The sequence below is a fragment of the Silurus aristotelis genome (assembly GCF_946808225.1).
Source record: "Silurus aristotelis genome assembly, chromosome: 5".
NCBI lineage: Eukaryota > Metazoa > Chordata > Actinopteri > Siluriformes > Siluridae > Silurus > Silurus aristotelis.
In genome coordinates, this window is record NC_139578.1 from 15893946 (window position 1) to 15916732 (window position 22787).

At 35.2% G+C, this 22787-nt stretch overlaps 1 protein-coding gene across 1 annotated transcript; it reads right to left on the minus strand.

Annotated features, from left to right (window-relative positions):
• Positions 1-739: 739 nt before the first annotated feature.
• tspan5a (tetraspanin 5a) lies at positions 740-22129 on the minus strand. The gene is made up of 10 exons (XM_083540853.1): positions 21704-22129; positions 12393-12443; positions 10068-10214; positions 8907-9077; positions 6888-7013; positions 4691-4738; positions 4124-4240; positions 3358-3419; positions 1689-1724; positions 740-1596 (listed from the first exon to the last, which is right to left on the minus strand). The coding sequence occupies exons 1-9, from the start codon at positions 21785-21787 to the stop codon at positions 1712-1714; spliced, it is 819 nt and encodes a 272-aa protein (XP_083396979.1). The 5' UTR covers positions 21788-22129; the 3' UTR covers positions 740-1596; positions 1689-1711.
• Between the last annotated feature and the right edge of the window lie 658 nt (positions 22130-22787).

Sequence of the window (22787 nt, forward strand, 5' to 3'; positions counted from 1 at the left end):
TTCTTGCTTTCATGGCCCTTTTTTCATTATAAGCTTTTTTACTCATTAAAAACAATGATGTTTATAAAATTCTTAACGCTACTTCAGGAGAACTTTAGTTAAACCACCTTTCTATTCAGCTAGTTGTGTTCTGGTGGCCTGCTGCAGTTTTTGTAGGGTGGCATCTTTCTCGCCTCTCACACATTTTTGCATTGGAACATGCATCGATCTTGGAGATATTAATAGATTTACAGTATTCAGAAAAGTGATTTCAACCATTTGAATCGTTGCCCGTATTTAAAAATGTTTAAAGAATACCAGGAGAAAGATGGGGAATGTGGAATGAGGAACAATAATAATAGTATCTCAATCCCGAAAGCATGAAGTAGTTAATACAAGAGAACAAAAATCCACAACAGGTCCTCATTAATATTCAAAGTTCCAGTGACTGAAAAACGAGTACAGGAGATTAACTGGGAACTAAAAAGTAGTATAGAGCTTCTCCTGTCTGTGTGTATGCGAGAGAAAGAGAGAAATAATTGGTTATTCATACACAATACTAATATACATGAAAGCTCTACACTTCATTTACAGGTTTATACACAATACTACATTTATAGTTTTCATAAACTACTGAAGTTTCCATTAAATCCTCAAACTCCAGGGCTGATTTTGCATGTTGATTATGATAATAATAAGCACCAATGTACTTGGTACCCAGATGTAGTTCCTTTCCATATGTTTAATGTGAGGCACAATGTCAGGTGAAAAATTCTGTTTATTTGATAAAATGGATAAGTAGAGCACAGAATTGACAGTGTATTCAACATTAGTTCCTTTGATTATAATACTCCTACATTAGAGAAACATTCCCTTATACATTTTACATTCTTTCAGTTAACATATTTATGTTCATCAGACATTTCTTCATTGGCTGCTTAAATAAACTGTATAACCTCCACATGGAAACCCAGTCGGGAAATCACTCTAAAAATACCTGACCTTTATAGAAAGTGTGTAACTGAATACTTTTTGAAGTATATTTAATCTAAATAGATATTCATCTCTCCAAGCCATTTTTCTACTAACATATTAACTATTATATTTAGCCGTGACTATAACCTCTGAACCTTTCGATTTGATTATAAATCACTTCACAATACTTTTACTGTATATTCTGCTGGTGTCAGAGGTCGTTTAATATTATAGACTTTACCTTGATGAAGTACAGGTTCATACCTTTTGAGGTATTACGCCACCAAACGGTTACCAGTCACTGTCCACAAACGGGACAGAGATTTGTTTATTAGTAGAATAATATCAATGTGTGTGATTATGAAACAATGTTAACAGGAAACTAACACTTTAAATCATTGGACATAGTGAAGATGTAGTGCATTCTAATAATAAAATATGCCAAGACATGGGCACGTGCACACGCGCAAATGCACAGCCACGCATTTATACATTTCATACACGTGACTGGTCTGTGAAACACTGAAAAGTTCTTTATTTTCCCAATAAAATATAATGATGCAGGTCACGTCTGTACACACACACGCAACCCGATGACTGTGGCATGTTGGGTTCTGTTGCTGGCGCCATTACTGTTGAATACTGTAAAAAGAAAAAAAAGAAGGGAGAAGTTTTAAATAGTAAGAATAGTTCTGGCTTTATGGTGTGAAAGTGTGTTTATGTCTGTCAATTACCTGTGTCTAAGGGAACATTATCTTCAGGTGAACAAGCTGCAAAAGAGATCAAATTAGTTTGAGACTTAACCAAATGTGCTCATCAGGTTTCATGCACCATGCTGCAGCTTTAACCAGGTTTTGGAGCACAATATTTGCTGTTATCCCACCGCACCTCTAATTCTTTTGGAACCATGTGTACTCATAGCCCTTTTTATACACAATCTGTTTAGATTAAGAAGCAAAATGTCAGTGGTAGGGTTAGAAATAACAAACGACCTGGAAGACCAATGAGGACTAAACAGTTCAGCCTCCAGAATGTAAAAAAATGCAAACAAATAGACTTGAGTTCAAATACAAAAAATCAGGAGAGATGAATATGTTCAGTGAAGAACTCAAAAACAAAAGCGAGCTGCCATTAATATAAATTGTACATGCCTGCATTACAAGTCACCACACCATCACCACAAAAGAGCTGTTATAAAGTCAAAGATTTGAAGATTTTTTCAAAGATAAAATTTTGTTTCAATTCCTTGAATGGTTACATGCCTAAACAGCTGTGATTACTGAATGGCTTACTCAATACTCTTGAATTTACGCTTTATATTCTGCACTGTTATGGCTAACAAGCAACTATGCATTTTTCTTTCTACTTTAATGGCAGCTGCTGGTGTGTGAGGAGAACCTCCCAAAATACAAAATGGCCAGCTTAATCAGGGTTTCAGATCCAGAGTACTGGTTAAAAGAGTAAAACAGCAGCAGGTCACTATACATACAATTACACTGCAGCACTTAGAAAAAGAGTGCTGGTAAGAAAACAGCCCTAATCTTGAGGAGGACAAAATTGATATGGACTTGGGGGGGGGGGGGGGAACTTAGCAAAGCGAGCCAGCTTTTAACAGGCACATATAGAGTGTATCAAAGAGAGGATGAGAGATGGTGTATTTAAATGCTAATTGAGGTGTAGCGTGATGACTCGCAGCATGCACAGAATAGAGATGCACAAAATGCAGAGGAGAAGAGAATGCAATTTTAAAAAATCTATTCAAATGTTCTGCATTCTGACATCACCATCTAGGAAGCTGTGAAATTTGTCTCTGATTCTGAATCAGTGGTTTCACCAATCAGGAGGCAGTGAAGCACAATCGGGGGGGAAGAAGAATCTACCCCTGTGATAGTTTTAAAATTGTTTATTATCCTAAACCTCACGTTTCTGTAAGATCTGATTATGTGTCAGACCGAAGACTGGCTACTGCAGAGTTGTGAAAAGGAGCAGGGAATGGAAAACCTTGCAGGGCTTTCCATGACTAAAGAAAACATGCTAAATGTGATGGGTGTGGAATAATTTTTCACCCACAAGATGAGTGCCTCCCTCACAAGTACACAGGGGTACTCCCAGGAATACCCCATTTATTAGCTGCTTTTGATAGTTAAAGGGAGATAATAGTGTCTGCAATTATTTTTTTTTTTTTTTTACAAATTAAAATAAATGAAATGACAATTGAATGTAAGATTAATTATGCTAATATAGAAAAATTTATTAATCAGTAGAAATATAAAGGAAATGAGCAGGAACATGCTTCTAGCTTGTTTGCCTACTTAAGAGTTAGAATGCAGTGTTTTGCAGATACAGCATGCATAAGCAAAGCAGATGTATTCAAACTTCATTAGCTCAATCAGGTTGACTTACCAACTTGCCTGCACGGCTTCAATATCACTCACTAGATTTTGGGCCAGGCATATTCCAAAAATCTGGTAAACAGAAAGCAAGTTGATTGTCTCGCATAACCATAAACAAAAAAAAAACACGTTGTACATTATAATATACAGCAATATGTACAATATCATCACAACCCGAAAGTATTAGAAAGGTAAATAAATATGTTGCATGATGGTGAGACTGGTGAGTTCACCGTGCAGAATCAGATCTGACTATGGCATGCTGATATTATTTCATCTGCAATACTTTACAATGAAGCCCTCACATTCTGCACATGTGCACAAAAGACCCAATGTCCACATACTTTTGCAACTTTGTACTGTATATAAAATAGTCTGATGAGGAACAGTGCAATAAATCATACTATACCATGATAATTAAAGAATTTATATTTGTGAGACGTACAGGTAGTCGTCGACTTACGACCACGATTGGTTCTGACAGACCGATTTGGTCGTAAGTACAGTAGGCTATATGTACAGTACTGTGAAATTATGTTATAAAAATCTTTAAGTAGTATTTGTTAATTTTATGCCATTTGTATCATCTCTACACCATTTTGATTCACGAATTATTTCTTTATCTTTCAAAATCGCGGAGATGGTAGTGCTGCCGCAAACTGGTACGCACTGTCGTACGCCGCGGCTTGTGATCGTAATGTCGAATGGTCGTAAGAGCGCAAGGTCGTAAGTCGACGACTACCAGTAAAGGGGAAGAAGAAAAAAAGAACCTTTACCTGTAGCAGTGCAATGCCTATGAAGATTCCGGCTACTATGGTCAGGTTGTCCTGTAACCACTTCTCGAACTGAGGCACACAGCCCTTCACGTATATGTAGTTCTTTTGCTCATCATCCTACAGAAACAAATATCATCATAATCTTATAGAAAATTATATTTTCTTCAGATTAATCTAAATATATATTTATAGCAGCACCGTGTGCAGTGGTTTGCTTAAAAACATAAGGAATGTGTTATGATTCATGACCTGCAGGGGGCACCTCATCCTCACTGTGTAATATCTGATCATTTACTTACACTACATGCGCATTTTTCTTTCTCTAACTGATAAAGACTAAAAAAAAAAAAAAAATAATAAAAAGACACCAGTGATATTTCTACATTATTTTTTTTTTTTTTACCAGAAAGTAACTGACATTTTTACATATTGTGTCGCTATGGTAGATGAGAATTAAAAAAGCCTGAGAAAGATCAGGATATATTACTGTATGTGCTATAGTTCATTCTCCTAAATGTAATAAAAGGATAGACTCGAAAAAGAAAAGAACAGAACAGTTCAACATACTATTTTAGCCCGGACGTCATATCCACACTGTGTGTTGATGACATCCTCCTAAAAAACAAGAAGTGTGGTATAAATAATATTCCTTTAACAGCAGCAGCAACCATTAAAAAACAAACAAACAAAAAAAAAACCCACACAGAACAAACAGTAATCTTGTACATGTGGACTGGTAAAAAAAATAGCATAAAAACTCTTTAGCCTACATTTCTTTCTTATCTTCTGTATTCACTAAAATAATTTGTGGAAACTCTAAACCATAGTTTTGTTTACGTCTGTTTTCTTTAAAACATACATCTGCTAGACCTGACTGTTAAAGTGATGTAATTACACACAGGAAGGAAAGAAGTGATGAGATGAGTGATGAGTTACAGCATTTAAATAAAAGGCTGATTACTCCTGGCATATTATAATGAATGCTCTTTACCTTAAATGGCCTCCTCTAACTCATTCTGCTTACTGAGGTGGGGTTTATTTTTTATGATTTCTTTAATCTTATACCATAAACCATCATGTTCTCCTGATCACTCCCAGCATCCCAGAAACTGCTCTGGGATATTTGAGTGCCACCACCCAGAGATTTGTAGAGGGGCAAACAGGTGATCACTGCTGTACTGAAAATAATCAGCTCTAGATGTCCTCCCCCAGGTGGTGATCTTGATCCAACCTCAGCATTTCAGCTGTGCTTTACTGGCATTTCAGCCTAGATGAAGGATCACCTCAACCTTTTTAAGACAAAGCTTTTTCAGATGAAAATAATAAAGGTTCACCCTGCATGGCATCAGCTAAAGATCACACTCGAGCTGGTGGAATATGTGGGAACTTCTCATCTAGGCAGCTCATAACTTCTCTAGTCTAAGTCTGTGCTGCTATCTTGTACCACCAGTGGGCTGTAATGTTACAACAGAAAAATGAATTAGAGAGATCTTTAATGTATTTGCGTTCATTTTCCATCATCGCAAACATGCAGGCTGGAGCATTTACAGAGTTGTATAAGCCACTCCTTTGTTGTATTGGCTGCATGCTTAGGGTCATTGTCATGTAGGAAAGTGAACCTTTGGCACAGACGGAGGTCCTGAAAGCTATGGAATAGATTTTTATTGGGTATATCTCTGTACTTATAGTTGGTTTAAAAGAGGCAGACGTAGAGGACAGGGGGTATGGAGACAGATGATCTGCTGTGGTGACCCCTAATAGGAGAAGCCGAAAAAGAAGATATCTCTGAACTTTGCTCTATTCATGTTTTCCTCAACCCTGACCACTTGCCAGGTCTCTGATGCAGAAAAACATCCCCACAGCATGATGCTACCACCATCATGCTTCACTTTTGGGATGGTTTTGGGCAGGTGATCAGTGGCACCTGGATTCCTCCAGACATAATGTTTAGAACTGAAGCCAAACAATTAAATCAGACCAGAGAATCTTGTTCCACAAACTCTGAAAGTCCTTGTCTGTTGGCAAACTCCAAGCAGGCTTCCATGGGTTTTGCACTGAGGCTTTCGCCTAGTCACTCTGCCAAAAAGCCCAGATAAGTAAAGGGCTGCAATGATGGTTGTCTTTCTGGAACTGTCCCATATTCACACAGGATCTCTGCAGCTCAGTCAGATTGACCATCGGGTACAATTGTGAGCAACAGAGTGAATGAAACTTGCATGTGTGTGTGTTGCCTGTTGAAATGGATCAGATAGTAAAAGAATGTAGCTTTCTGCTGCTCAAAAACGGCTAATTGCAAAGAATTCATAGTACACGCATGTGGTTATTTTACTACCTGAAGAACAGCCTGCAAGTTTGCTACTTTGGTCAATGGTTTCATATTGGCAATTTTTTCATGCAAGCTGTGCTTTATTTCAAATTAATCAATTAATAAACTGCCAGTAAGAAAGCTATGAAAGAAAATTATATTTCTGATTCTAATTGTCAACCAGAGCATTACTAGCTAATTGTGCATGCAAAAGTGTGCAGTTTGTCTTTCTTTTAACTGTGTTATGCTGCCCTGTTATACCTCATGAGCAAAAAAACTATTACATGATCATTTCATCAATCTTTTCACAACCTATACAACTTAAAGAAATTCTACTGTACCAAGTCAGTCTTGTTATATACATAAAAAAAAAAGTTTTCATACTAAAACTATTGCTAAAAAGTAAATCAAATACAAGCTGTTAAACCAGGCTCCTTTCATCGCCCACTGCTCTCTTACCGCTGGGTCCTTGTTGCAGCAGGAGAAGGGAACACCACACTTCTCTCGGCTGTGGTTGTTGTCTGTGCAGTTAAAGTAGATGTTGAGATCCCAGTCATCGGCTGAAAATGCCCCACAACACTCCCACTGCAAATATAAAATTACATGCTCTTTTCTTCCACTGTTTATTGGCTGGTACATGTATAAAAATGCTCTTGAGAATCACTTAAATAATTCTTAAATATTTAGTTATTTTTAAGCATGAATTATGACAGTGGTTTTGGCAACCACGCATTAATTAATAAATATAAATTTGCCTATAAAATAAAAAAAGAAGTTACTGTCTCAACTTTCATTGATTGTACATTTAAGGCTGCTTCTGCTGAGGACATTTATTTGTTTACAGCTTTTTCATATTTACTAAAAGATACACAATTTAGACAAAAGCATCCGGACACCTTTGTGGTTAGAGGCACACAATTGAATAGGATGCCTTTGGAAATGTTTCCTTCACTTGAGCTACGAGACCCAAACCTGTTCTACCATGACAATGGCCCTGTGCACAAATCCAGCTTCATGAAGACATGGTTTACATAGTTTGGAGTGGAAGATCTTGAGTGGCCTGCTATAGAGTACTGACTTTAACCTTACTGAACACCTTTGGAATGAACTGGAATGCTGACTGCACCCCAGGCATTAATACCTGACTTACTAATTCCTGTGTCAATGACTGAGCACAATTTTCACTCTGCAATCTAGTAGAACTTGTTTTCAGAAGATTGGAGGTTATTATAGCAAAAAATGGGGAATAAATGTATAATGGGATGTTCAAAAAACACATAGGAATATTAGAATTAGGTGTCCACAAACTTTTGTCCATGTTTGTTTTGTTTGTTTGATAATGTTTAATTGTTCTCTATTCGAATGGAAACACAAACCCTATAACTAAGTTAAAAGAAATTTTTTGGTCATAAAAATAGATGAATTCAGAAAAATAAAATAGTCTATTAATTCACATAGAACAGTTCACTGTATTAAATTTAGGTTTTGCCCCAGGTGGAGGAGGACTGGCTGGTTGAAACAGTTCATGTGATCTGTCGCTCCAGTATCTGTCACTGGTAAAACAATGGCCCAGATCCCTCATACTTAAATAATTCTCAAAGTATAAAAGCAAGTGATTAAAAAACTAATAAATAAATAAAAACAAAAAAAAATTAGATTTAATCCTATTTAAAATCCAATATATTACTCAGTGTTGTTCTACTTGATGAAATGAAATGAATTAAGGAGACATATGACCACATATGTGGCATGTCCTGTTTGTGCTTCAATCAGGCATAATAGCATTGTTTCCTATTCCATTCTCTCCTTTTAAGAGAAAAGTTCAACAATTCTTGGTGACACAGGACCAATATTTTACTCTAAGATGTACAAATAAAGCAAAATCCTATAAACCGAATCAGTAATTGATTAAACTCTGATTTAGATTCTGAATTAGATTCCTCTAAACATAGTTATCATGATGAAACATGCATTTGTTTTACATTTTTGGTGGAAGACTGCATGAAAGTAGTGGACATAATGTTGTGATGTGCCATTCAAAAGGCACTTCTTTGTTTTTCTTCAAAATAATACTGAGAGCTTCTATTTTTTCAAAGATGGTTTGTCTGGCAAAAATGTCTGTTAAAGATTCAATTTTGTGTAACAGACAGACTTTAGCAGCCCAGTGTGATGTACACAGCAATACTGTCAGCTAAATAAAATAAATAAAGAGTTGCATTGTGGGGATTCTGCCAATTACAGCCAGCACAATGAAGAGAACTGCTATGGTAACTGGCTCCATCACAGCCTCTTTGAGATACAGCAACTGTTAGATCTATAATGCTTGTTCAAATCTTTCTCTCTTTTTACTCTCAATTTCTGCCTCATCTACTTTCTGATCAAGCAACTTTCATTTCAATTATTTTCTTTTGTTATTGTTCTATTTACGTTTTTAAAAACCTCCACTGTGTGTAGATGAACACACACAATATCACTTACATATTCCTGAGTGAAGTCGATTAGATTTTGTAGGTCAATATCATCTCTATACGCTCGGATGTTGTTATTTATGAAGAAAAAGAGCTGGTCTTTGATCCAATCCTTAAAGACAAAGGCAAGAACTCCGGCTGTCAGTTCCAGGAAGAAAATAATCCCCAGGAACACAGAAAACTGGAGTGGGCAAAAAAGCAAGGACATATAAATATTACTTAAAGTTAATACTTACTTAAAAAAAAATCATGTATGAAATTATGTATGAATTTATCTGAATAATTAGATCACCATACAAATGTTACAAACACTCCATGGAGGGATATTGGACACTTTCATACAGAACATTTTAAACTTATACATTTTAAACTCATACAACTTCACATGCTACATGCAAGTGAATTTTCAATTTAAGTTTATTTCTAATGCGCTTTTTACACTGTACATTGCCTCAAAGCAGCTTTACAGAATTGTCCTCTTTCATGTAAGACCGTGGTCTGGATTAGTGATCAACTCAGGATACTGAGATGTCTGCTGCAGAAGAGTGATTGTGTCCACAACATGTTAGGAGTTGTTATCCAACTGATGCAGAGATATATGTTCAATCCAGCAAGGCTGTGCAGTGCCTGTATGTTAAATGTGTACTGTTGGTTTACTCTTGCATGACATGCTTGGCCAGTAAAGCTGATTCTGTTATGTCCAAGTCTTAAGCTTCTGGAAAAGGCTTTTTTTTTCCTGTCTGGAATACTGTTAGATTAATAATGACATTTGTCATGATAAAGCTTCCCCCACCAAAAGTTGCAATGCATCAAAAATCCATCCAAATGTTTTAAACATCTGTTGCTTCATACTGTGCTCATTGACCATTAACAGTAAAATATACTGTATGCATGGTGAGCATATAGTTTGAGCTCATCTGTCCACAATATGCGTGTTCAGGAGTATTTCCTAAGAGAATTGTTTTAGAGTTCTGTATTAAAACCCATATTTAGCCCATTGTGTGAATGTGCACTGAAAAAAGGAATAGTTAATATTCTGGAAAATGAGGGAAATACATGAACAAAATAAGGGGGCCAATAATTCATGAGTTCAGTCCATATTTAAAAACAAAAAAGTAGCTCACATGTTTACTGTCTAAAAAGAATACCGTGAAGATGAAAACTGACTTACAAATTTGAGGAGGACTGTGTTCTCTCTCAGAGCTCCGATGCAACCAGCAAAACCCAGGATAAACATCACACCCCCCACCACCAGAAACAGCCAGACGGGGTCAAACCCACCCAGATCAGTGATAGAGGAGATGTTTGATAGCACACCCTGACAAAAACAGACAGAGTATTAAAATATATTAGGTATTAGGATGCCATTAAAATCTAATCAGCCACAGTAGGACTGCTGTGGTGTTTTAACACCACCACCACAGAGGCTGAGCTCTTCACTAATACAAATAAATAAAAAGGAAAGCAAAAAGGAAATTAAAATGACAATTTGACAGTTGAAAATTCAACAATTGAATAATTTCTTAAAAAGTAAAATCTGTCAGCTGAAAACATACTACTAAACTCCAAATACACTCTTCCAATCCCTAGTTCAACACTGACTTGTGTTGTAATATCGAACCATTTACAGCATAAATAAAATCCTGAATAAAGCAGTACTGAAACATGCCAAACTCCCCTGTACATGTGCACATACTACAATCCACTTGAGACAGCTGTTTAACACCAAGTGTGAACAGAAGACAGAGAGCTGAGATGGAACAGATGGTCATTATTGTGAGGGCCTCAGTATATAGCATATGGAACATTCTTTTGGCTTTAGTAAATGTAATAAAATAGAATAATGTTCTGTATATGATTCTTTGTGTGCAAAAACTTTAGTGCACTGCTGGCTTTGATTCTGTCGTTCCTTCAACAACATCTCTGCTGAGAGCAGGCCAACCCGACCATACCAACCTAAATCTCTGGTTCTTTAACATTAATACTACAAGGTTTATTAAATTTCAAGGCGTTGTCCTCAGTGCCTTCACTGCCTGCCAGGCTTATCTTTAGCTACATCCTCCCGGGCTACACTGTGTACTAATCTGTAAAAATGTGAAGCAACGCTTCTGTAATTTTCTGCAATCCAATTACCGAATACCATATTTACAGGAGTATTGTAGCTGCATTGAATTAAGTGGTTGATTAAAATAAAATCTTTGTGTAGAGATGGCACACTTTCTGCTACAGTCCTATCTGCATACATCGTTTAAAATCTGCTTCATCAAATTTAAAATGATCAAGCTTGCACTTGATTAGCAAACTGAGGCAGATATACAAATTGACCTTGTTTAAGATGTGCATCTGATTTAATAACACTGCTTTAGCAAGAAAATTTCTTGTGTTAAACACCACTGCTGGGTCAAATTAAGACTTAAGTAAAATAAGAACAATAGTACAAATACACTATACCAGTGGTCCCCAACCTTTTTTGCGCCACGGACTGGATTAATGAAAATATTTTCACGGACCAGCCATTATGGTGTGGCGGCAAATGATATGACCGGCATAAAAACTGGTATTTTCTAAATATAATAATAAACGTGAATCCACTGTGTTGTTTTTTGTTTATTTTGCTAGTTGGGGGTTTGAATTTAGCGGTAATGTATTATGTGTTAGCGGCCAGAGCACCTTTAAGAAGGTATCGGATGGAGGTAAGACATGTGACCGAGGGAAGAATCATGACATGCATCAAGTCATAGACAGACAGTTTTTAGAATCAAATAATAAATAAAACGTAAAAATGTAAGTTATGTATTCTTTCTATGCGGCCCGGTACCAATTGACCCAAGAACCGGTGCCGGTCTGCGGACTGGGGGTGGGGGACCACTGCACTATACCATTCAATTATGTTTACTGCAGTTGTTTTTTTGTTTATTTAGCTTCAAATTCAGTCAGTGCCATTTCCCACCTAAAAGTTAAATTAAAAATACTCATGAACTACACCACTGAAATAGTTCCACAATAACCCTCAAACCTATTTAAAGGGTCATGGCTCCCTAAAACCATCCTCCTTAGAGTCCTTTAATAATAAAAAAAAACCTGTTGGAGAATTCTACAGAAAGTGTTCTTTTAGAAAGACAAATAAAAAACAGGAAAAAACAAGTGTTCTAGATTGAGCCTTTATGTGAGGAAATGCTACACATACAGGGTCACATGGCTGTTGAATACCGTATCTGTACATGATCTGACAGAAGAGGAAGACTATTTCTTTCCACGCTGAAGCTTCACAAAACCCCTCCCAAACCCCTGTTTATAGAAGACTGTGGGAACATTGAAGTTTGAACTTGTGATCTCTTCAGTCAGTTTCAGTACAGTACGTGTGTCAGTGAAAGTACACTGCTCAGGGGCTTTTATTTTATTAGTTCTTTCACTACATTTATGTTGTACATGTAACATTGTTCAGCATATTTGATTTTAAGAAACTCCAGTCAATGTGTGTTTGACATTTTCTCACCTTCTCACTCCATGCCCATAGTCCAATCCCAAGGAAGGCCACACCCAGCAACTAAAAAAAGAAGAAAGAAAGAAAGAAGAAAGAAAGAAAGAAAGCAATTTGTTCTAATATTCACCATTTATTCAGTGTTATTTTAAATTCAAAATTTTATTTACCATATACAAAGATCTAACATAGTCCAATAACATATATTGACTCTCACGCCACCAAAAAAAAAAAAAAAAAAAAAAAAAAAAAAAAAAAAAAAACACCCAAAGAATTAAACAAACAATTAAACTTTCGGGGAAGGCACCCTAAATAAGAAATGAAGCCAGGGGTCAGTCTGAAAGTGGAGTGAATTTATGACTCTTTCCAACAGTTCATTGTACTAAGGTTCAAGCCTTATAATGAGGGGAGATAATGCAAAACATCTGAAAACACTTAAGACAAACAGACTATACTAATACATATGTGTTTTTCCTAAAGAGAATAATCCAGTGTTTTTAATAAACAACAAAATCTCTGATACTCAAATGAATCATGAAAATATATTAACAGTATTAATTTGACTTTATAAAGAATATTTTTGCTTTAGAGGAATAATGAAAAAGTGTTCAAATATACTATGATTCCTAATTATGAAAAAAAAGTCTTTACACATTTGCACTAAAATAATTGTGATGATCTCTCCATTTCTCCTAATAAATATTGAAACAGCATAATCTTAATTCAGGAGCACCTCACTGCCAAGTCATCAGCAATAATAAAAGGGTTTAGACTGTTAGTGTTATCAGTGATTCAAACATGTAACTCCTTTGCAGTGTCTGGCACCGGCTGAAACGAGATTGATTTCAGTATATATTACAGAAAACAAAAAAGCTCTCCTAAAAAATCCAGTAACCCAAATCCTGTGTGTGTAATTACAGTGACTTTTCCAATGATCAGATTTGTTGTTAAATCTGAAACATAATGTGTCACAAATATTATGCATTGATTTATAGCAATAGAAACCCTTCAGTATATGAAATAAATTATTCGAACATCTCACCATTACAACAATAAATTAGCCCATTTAAAAATGTCAAATTTCTGTATAAATATAACCGCAGAGTCTATTAAAGCAAACATATACACTTTTTTTCTGTATCATATCTATAAGCTCTCATTGTTCATACACATGGTCTGACACTGAGATCTGCACTCATTACAGTGGGCTTAATGATATTAGTAATCTGATGCTGTTTGTCAACTCTTATTTCAAGCTTTAATGTTGCTAACATTCATATAGGAAGCAGAGGTTAATCATTTACCTCTAGGCCTAGCTATACTACACACAATTGATATAAAAACATCAAATCCATTTGTATGGCCAATTTTGGGATTGAATTTGGGAGTTAAATAGAATGAGGTTTAATATCTTATATCTTTTGGTACAATGTTCTTAAAAGGCCAGATGCTTTTCTTCATTGTTATCCTTTCCCAAAATATCAAGAAATCAAACAATTGGAAAGAAACAGAGAGAGAGAGAGAGAGAGAGAGAGAGAGAGAGAGAGAGAGAGAGAGAGAGAGAGAGAGAGACAGAGAGAGAATATTTTAATGCCACTGATGGTTAAAATTGTCTTTTTTCATGTTATGATTATCATCTTGTAAAACAACCTGTGTTTTGCTTCCGACTTTAAAATAAATAGAGCACATTTAATCTCATTCCACATTTAAGTTATGATAATATGCATTATAAATGTATGCTTATAAAATACGTATATAAAGAACAATGTTGATTCAAAAACCTTCAGCATACACTCTTCTAAATGAATGCTATTGGTGCTCTATGATTATTGTACTAGTATTGTTCAATGCACAGCCACCACAAGTGGTGTACAGTTGTAGTGGTTTGTGTGTGGTGTAGCAGTGGGTAATTTCTTTTTTCAGTCTGTATCACAATATGTATACTCTTCATATATGTATCACAGTATCATCATATGATCACAATTAGTTTTTATGTTGGTTTTGGACACTTAACTTGTAACTTGGTTATTTACCAAGTTACTGAGCAGAGCATCCAATGATAAGAATATAGCTCTAAAGAAAACATACCCTTAGAGAGAAAAAAAATAAACCAATTCAAGCAAATGCCCATTTTAAACTAATTATAACAAAGTACAATATCCAACTTAATGTAAACCACTTCCAAATGTCAACAGCTGAACAACAATTATGCCTTGACAGTGTACAATAAAAGGTAAATAAATATGTAAATCAGCTTTCCTAATCTTCAATAATAGTTGCAGTAAATGGAAAGGCAATTTATCGGTCTTTAAATTCGTTTATATAAGTAATAGACCAGCTTAATTCTTAAATTTAGCTTCAAATTGTTTTAAAATTGAATTGTTTGGGATTTTGTTGTACTTCTTTTCACCATTCTGTGCCTAGCTAAGAAGTAGTGATGTTATTCGCAGTTTAAAAAGCTTTGAAGCTGCTTAAACCACTTTATTAGTTTATTTATTTATATTGAACCATTTTGATGGGTATTACTTTTATTTTCTTTTGAGTTGGTTAAACGCGAGTCTTGCTTTTGCATATTTTCAAACTACTGTTGTCTGTACCATGTCTGGCATGTTCAAACCAGTTCCATATAATTGATTTTGAAGTTTTCAGCCAACAATGACAATTTGTCATGTTGCCAAACAAAACAATTAGGAACTCTTCGATCAGGAACTGTCTGAAGACCATTTTGAGCATTCTCAAAATTCTCATTAAATTCTCAGTAAAAAGTAGCCATTACTACTACCTGTTTAAGTTTCATGCTGGTAACTGGACCTCGCGGTATATAATACAAAATAATTAGCTATGTAATGAATGTATCAAAGTTGAACATCCACCATATATACAGGGTTATTCTAAAAGAATGAACCTGATTCATTACGCAATACAACAAATTAACGTTTCCGGAAGAACGACGCAACTCCCAGTGGCAGCCATTCAAAACATAGATAACTCCTCTTTCAAATGGTCACAGACTCAATCCATGACGATGTTCGAGAACTGAAGCAATGAGTCATGATTTCGGTTCGTTCTTTTTTAATTACCCTGTGTATGTGTATGTGTATGTGTATGTGTATGTAGATAGATAGATAGATAGATAGATAGATAGATAGATAGATAGATAGATAGATAGATAGATAGATAGATAGATAGATAGATAGATAGATAGATAGATAGATAGGCAGATAGATAGGCAGATAGATAGGCAGGCAGGCAGGCTATGCCTGTGGTGCATGAGAGCCATCAAATAATACACCATTAGTAAAGTTTGAAAAAGCCAGTTTGATTATGTCACCAAGTAGAAACTAAAGTAACAAGCTTGTTTTGAAAATGTAAAAAGTAGAAAGTACAGACATTTGTGTAAAAAACTGAATGTGTAATAGTAATAGTGAAACAAAGAACTGGCACCAGAAAAGGTCACTCAACACAGTAACAAAGAATTTGTACTTTATTACTTTCCATCGGTGTGTAGCTGTGCCAGGTTTTAATTCTCTAATGACTTACAGTTCACACATTCAATATTTTGATGTCTTCCAACAGAATGATGCAGCAAGTGTACATCATTACTAGTGTATGCCTGTGGTGTGCTGGCTAGTTATAAAGTGATTTGAACATTTCTGTTTTAATTTCATCTTTTTGTTTGAATTGTCCATTGCTAATCTCACAAATTCTACTGTAGAAATGATTAGCATCTACTAGAAAGTGGATTTTTATGTAATGAAAACAGAGGAACATAGCCCCAGTCTGTTTTTGGGTAATATAAACACTCACAGAATGTCGCCGGTCATAATCAGTGGAAGCGGGAAATAACTGTTGAATAACATGTATGATAAGATAAGGAGCAGCAGCAGCAGCAGAGGTCGAGCGTTTGAAAGATTTCGCTGTACATGCACTCGCTGCTACTTGCTAAATTGATATTTGCAATTCTGGCTAGACCCACAATGACAATAAAGAATCTAATGCAATCTACATTTATTACATTTTAGAGCTGATTTTACATCTACATGTCAAACCCAATTAAAACCACATTAAGATTTATTGTGCTAAAATAACCTGTAATTATTATTTATATATATATATTTTTAATAATAATTTTTTCTTGTTACATGTTGGAAACCTTGGGTATTACCATACTAAATGATATTAGAGGACTGTATAATCTTATCAGCCCATTCAAGATCTCTTTTATTCATAATCAAATCCTCTGTACACTGCATGCTGAACGACTGCTAGTCTATATTTAATAACAGAAGATTGTTTTGCAGCTTAGATACTATAAGAACCAGAGACACATAAATGCATAAAACATAAGATGAACAGGAATAGTCAAAGATGGGGTGGTACACAGAGGTCACCTAGTGTAGGACATAGCTCTACAACTGTGCAGCTATATTTATCTATGTGCAATGATGAGAGCTATAATTAAACATATATCACCATGATGAGACTTTTATGCCTTTCCGGTGCTTCACTGACTGATTTGACCATTTACATGAAAGCATATGTGCTCTTGAACCCTACTACAGAAAATACTTGTCATTATTTTTTTAATCACATCTTCATGTGCCATTCTTGCAAACCAGGTTAAAATGGAAACAAAATGGAAAATGCAGCAGTACAGCATGCCCCAAAAAGCCTACATCATGCACCCTGGAAAATGTCATGCGGAAAAACAAAGGACTTCTTTCATTTGAAACAACAAGCTAGTGGAGGCACGGCACTTACGGTAGTTAACAGAGACCCGCTCTGATGCTCTGAGAACATGGAAAGTGCATCAAAGTAGCCTGAAGTTTGAAGCCTAAATAAGACTGGACAAAGCAAAAGCAATCTGGCTAATTAAAAAAAAAACCGCTACATTATATTTACTTATTTTCTTTCGGTTACATTTTTTAAAACATCCATTTATTTCTAACATTATGTAAATCTGGGCAACTTTGAAAACTTTATGTTATTGTACACGATTATTTTGGGTGCTTTATTTACTGCTCCCAGGAACATGTTATATGGAATACAGACATGGCAAAGCATAAGCAAATACACACCAATTTGACGTTTGAACTGTACAGTTTCTATGTATCTGATATCTAGTCATTCATCTTCAGTAAGCACTTTAATACAATCAATATTACACCGGATCCAGTTAACAGTGGGGCTAAATTCTAACAACAATTGCTATGATAGCTTTAGGACTACAATTGTAACAAACAATTTTGAACTCAAGTCTCCATCAATAAACAGTTCAACAAAAATAAAGAATTTCCTGTTTTTTTTTTTTTTTACTTTTTGTACCATACAGTAAACAGTTATTGAAGGAAAGCTATTTTTATTTATTATAATTGGACTATCCAGTGTCAAGCAGAAAAAGATAGATTTCCTTTTGAGTCTGGTTCCTTTATATGTTTCTTCCTCATTTCTTCTCAGAAACTGTTGCCTTTGACTTGCTAATTAGGGATACATTTGTAGAGACGGGTTTATTTTAAAATTTCCATACTGAATCTACACCGATTATGCATATAATTATGACATTATAATATTATGACCGGTGAACTGAATATCACTGATTACCTCTTCATCACGGCACCTGTTGGTGGGTGCAATATATTAGGCAGCAATTTAATTCATTAAATTCAATTATTTACCAACACAATATTAGGCAGGTGGTCATAATGTTATGCCTGATCTGTGGCTGTAAGGTTATGCCTGACCGGTGTATATATTTCTGTAAACCTGCCTTCAAAAACATTGACTATTTCTGAAAGCACCATACGTATAAAACTCTACTGAAGTAAGCATTAAATCTGGTTGATAGCCTGGATAAACTGAAGATTATTACTTTAACTGGCTGTACCATACATTTGCAAGCACCAAAAGTATACTAGTGTTGCAATATCATTTAATCAGCCATAATGAATGTGTTGACAGAAGACCAATAGTGTCCTGCTCCACAGACTTTTACAACCAAGACACTGCAGAGGTACTGCTCTTCCAACAGGTAATTAGATCTGAATGCTGTAGTTTTATATATATATATATATATATATATATATATATATATATATATATATATATATATATATATATGCTTTAATTTTGACATCCTAGTATTTTAGCTTATTTCTTTAATAAGGTTTGCCTAAGCGCTAATGGGGATTCTTAGAGGAAAAAAGTGCAGACAACAGTCTCAGCAATTGAAACAGAAGTGTCAGCAATTAATAGAAAAACGAGGCCAATAAAGGTTATTTAATTAGCATGTAGTGCAATCGGTAAAGCTCTAAATTTGACAACAAATCTATACCTGTTTGTGAAATAATAAAATGTATAAATTTCAAAAGAATTAAAGTGTAATAGAGATAGGTTTCAGATACAAATGTAAGACCATCATTGCCTTACACTTATAACATACAAAATAACAGAATAATGAACCATAAAAAAAACCCAACATGGTGTCCTACAATAGCCTATTTTTTATTAGTCTGATGGCACAAAGACGAGTTAAAACAGAAATGAAACAAAAGTGCCTGTTTTGCACTTTTTTTGAAATCCCCGAAATGACTTAATGGAAAAGATGCATAGCATGATATTGTGTGTAGACTAAAGTGAAAGTGTGCTGATAAGACTGTCTTTTGTTTTGGCTCTCTACTTTAACTATAGATTACCTGTAAATAATAAACCACAGAGTATATACATTATAAACACATTTTGTTTTGGTCAAAAGAATATGGGAAGAAAGTAGTCAGGAATGGAAGGGGGAAAAAAGGAAAACAAACAAAAAATGCTAGATATGAATTAATATTTTTTCAATTATTATTATCATCATCATCATCAGACACACTTGCTTGGGTTCTCCAGTAAACTTAATGCTTAGCCAAATTGATTGCCTCGGCTAGATGGTTAGACAGCTGAGAGAACAATATGGACCAGTTTTTAAAATTTTATACCAGTATAAGAATTCACAACCGTCTGAAACGTCTATTTCCATGTATCAGATCAGGCTATTGTAGGACACCATGTTGGGTTTTTTTATGGTTCATTATTCTGTTATTTTGTATCAGTTCAGTATTCAGTATTAGATCAGTAGCTTAGTATAAGATCAGTATTAGGTCAGTATTCAGTATCAGATCAGTAGTACAGTATCAGTATTAGATCAGTAGTACACTATGAGTTCAGTATTCAGTACCAGATTAGTAGTACAGTATGAGTTCAGTATTCAGTATCAGATCAGTAGTACAGTATCAGTTCAGTAATCAGATCAGTAGTACAGTATCAGTTCAGTATTCACTATCAGATAAGTAGTACAGTATCAGTATTAGATCAGTAGTACACTATGAGTTCAGTATTCAGTATCAAATCAGTAGTACAGTATGAGTTCAGTATTCAGTATCAGATCAGTAGTACAGTATCAGTTCAGTATTCAGTATTAGATCAGTATTCAGTATTATATCAGTAGTACACTATGAGTTCAGTATTCAGTATCAGTTCAGTGTTCAGTATTAGATCAGTAGCTTAGTACCAGATCAGTATTAGATCAGTCGTACAGTATCAGCTCAGTATTCAGTATCAGATCAGTAGTATAGTATCAGTATTCAGTATCAGATCAGTAGTACAGTATCAGTTCAGTATTCAGTATCAGATCAGTAGTATAGTATCAGTAATCAGTTCAGTATTCAGTATCAGATCAGTAGTACAGTATCAGTATTAGATCAGTATTACACTATGAGTTCAGTATTCAGTATCAGATCAGTAGTACAGTATCAGTTCAGTAATCAGTATCAGATCAGTAGTACAGTATCAGTTCAGTATTCAGTATTAGATCAATATATAGTATTAGATCAGTAGTACAGTATCAGTTCAGTATTCAGTATCAGATCAGTAGTACAGTATCAGTTCAGTATTCAGTATAAGATCAGTAGTACAATATAAGTTCAGTATTCAGTATCAGATCAGTAGTACAGTATCAGTTCAGTATTCAGTATCAGATCAGTAGTACAGTATCAGTTCAGTATTCAGTATTAGATCAGTAGTACAGTATCAGTTCAGTATTCAGTATTAAATCAGTAGTACAGTATCAGTTCAGTATTCAGTATCAGATCAGTAGTACAGTATCAGTTCAGTATTCAGTATAAGATCAGTAGTACAATATAAGTTCAGTATTCAGGATCAGATCAGTAGTACAGTATCAGTTCAGTATTCAGTATCAGATCAGTAGTACAGTATCAGTTCAGTATTCAGTATTAGATCAGTAGTACAGTATCAGTTCAGTATCATATCAGTAGTACAGTACGAGTTCAGTATTCAGTATTAGATCAATAGTACAGTATCAGTTAAGTATTCAGTATCAGATCAGTAGTACAGCATCAGTTCAGTATTTAGTATCAGATCAGTAGTACAGTATCAGTTCAGTATTTAGTATCAGATCAGTAGTACAGTATCAGTTCAATATTCAGTATCAGCTCAGTAGTACAGTATCAGTTCAGTATTCAGTATCAGATCAGTAGTACAGTATCAGTTCAGTATTCAGTATCAGATCAGTAGTACAGTATCAGTTTAGTATTCAGGATCAGATCAGTAGTACAGTATCAGTTCAGTATTCAGTATCAGATCAGTAGTACAGTATCAGTTTAGTATTCAGTATCAGATCAGTAGTACAGTATCAGTTCAGTATTCAGTATCAGATCAGTAGTACAGTATCAGTTCAGTATTCAGTATCAGATCAGTAGTACAGTATCAGTTCAGTATCAGATCAGTAGTACAGTATCAGATCAGTAGTACGCAGCCTAAACTCATATTAAAGCCGATTATCATTGTGCACATAAACGCGCTGGACTCAAAGAAGGATGAATGTACACCAGAAAATACACTCCCGACAAAAATGTAACGATGCTAGGAAAAAAGGAGGAGATTTGAAGTTTTGCTAGGTCTTTAGAGAACAGAACAAAACCCATTGCTCATTCCAAGAATGGAATAAAAATGGACGGAGGAAATAAGACACTAGAACAAGCAGGTCGGATCAGGATGAGATCAGTATCATCAGTGTTTTGTTTTCCATCTGAAATCAGTATGAAGCGGTCTGTCTGTGTTTAAATTTAAAGAATAATTCCTTCCTTCCTTCCTTTCTTTCTTTCTTTCTTTCTTTCTTTCTTTCTTTCTTTCTTTCTTTCTTTTTTAAAGATCACGTTACCCATTGTCGTTTTCTCATCGGGTATAACACAGTTCTATTTTCAAAGGCATCACCATTTAGATAACAGCCGACAAATCAATAAAAACAAATTGAAAATAAAGCATGTTCTTACCCAAAATATTATGTTAAATCCAAATATAAAATATTTGATGCAGCAGCTGACTTCCTGTCCATTGTAATGCTTTCCTGACATCATTGGTGCTCGTCCACATAAGTCCCCTTCTCCTGCCTCTTACATGTGAAATGAAAAGGAAAAGTGTAGCAGGTTCAGGCTGATCACTAGCGCGTTTTTCTTTTATCTACAAAGCGATCTCGTGCTCCCCCTCACTGCCACCATCCACACATCATTCAGGACTGGTTTTTTCGCAGATTAAATAGTAGAGATTGTATGCATATACACGGGTCGTGCTATTGGGCAGAAGCCTCCGGTGGCTCCTGCGCGAAACGAATCTCGGCCTGGTTTTGCGGGGAATCTGAGCCGTTGTCTCGCTGCTCCGTTTACACTTGACATGGTTGAGTTTGATGGACGGAAATTACCACCAATCGAACGCTCGAAGCTCTCGAGAGCACGCGCTGGGCGGGACTACAGGCTGCGTCACTCTTTTTCTCCAGTGTTGTGTTGAATATTTTGTGTGTATATATATATATATATATATATATATATATATATATATATATATATATATATATATATATATATATATATATATATATATATATATATATATATATATTTATAGGCTATTTTCAGAAGACAAATAAAATTATACAGGGCATTAACAAGAGTCCTTCTACTCACAATCTTAATTGGGCGATTGTACAAAGGGAGAAATGCTGTGAAGCTCCTAGTCCAAAATGCCCAGCTTGGATTGTCTGGTAGTGAGTCGGTGCATTCGGTTCAGAGTCGACTCTCTTACCACTGTCTAATTGTCTCATTGACGCTTCCCTCCCAAACCCTCCAAAGTTGTAGTTTTCGACAGTAGTTTATTATTTTTTTTTAAACTGTTAAGCTTTACCTCGTGATTATCAAAAGAACAGTATACTTTACAGTACATTTATAAATCTATTCAAATAAAAAAACAACTATTATGTGGCACTCAATCTCAATGGCTTGTCAAAAAACTGCACAGCACAGCTTTATTTGCTAGCGATTGGACTAAACAACAACTTTTTTTGCTAGAAATAGGATTACACAT

Bases quoted from the DNA above. Each gene is read 5' to 3' on its own strand.
- tspan5a (XM_083540853.1), bottom strand. From the start codon at position 21,787: ATGATGTCAGGAAAGCATTACAATGGACAGGAAGTCAGCTGCTGCATC. The intron at 10,215-12,392 runs GTGAGAAAATGT...TGTTTTTGTCAG, and splicing joins TATGGGCATGGAGTGAGAAG to GGTGTGCTATCAAACATCTC. The intron at 4,241-4,690 runs GTATGTTGAACT...TTGTTTCTGTAG, and splicing joins ATGACGTCCGGGCTAAAATA to GATGATGAGCAAAAGAACTA.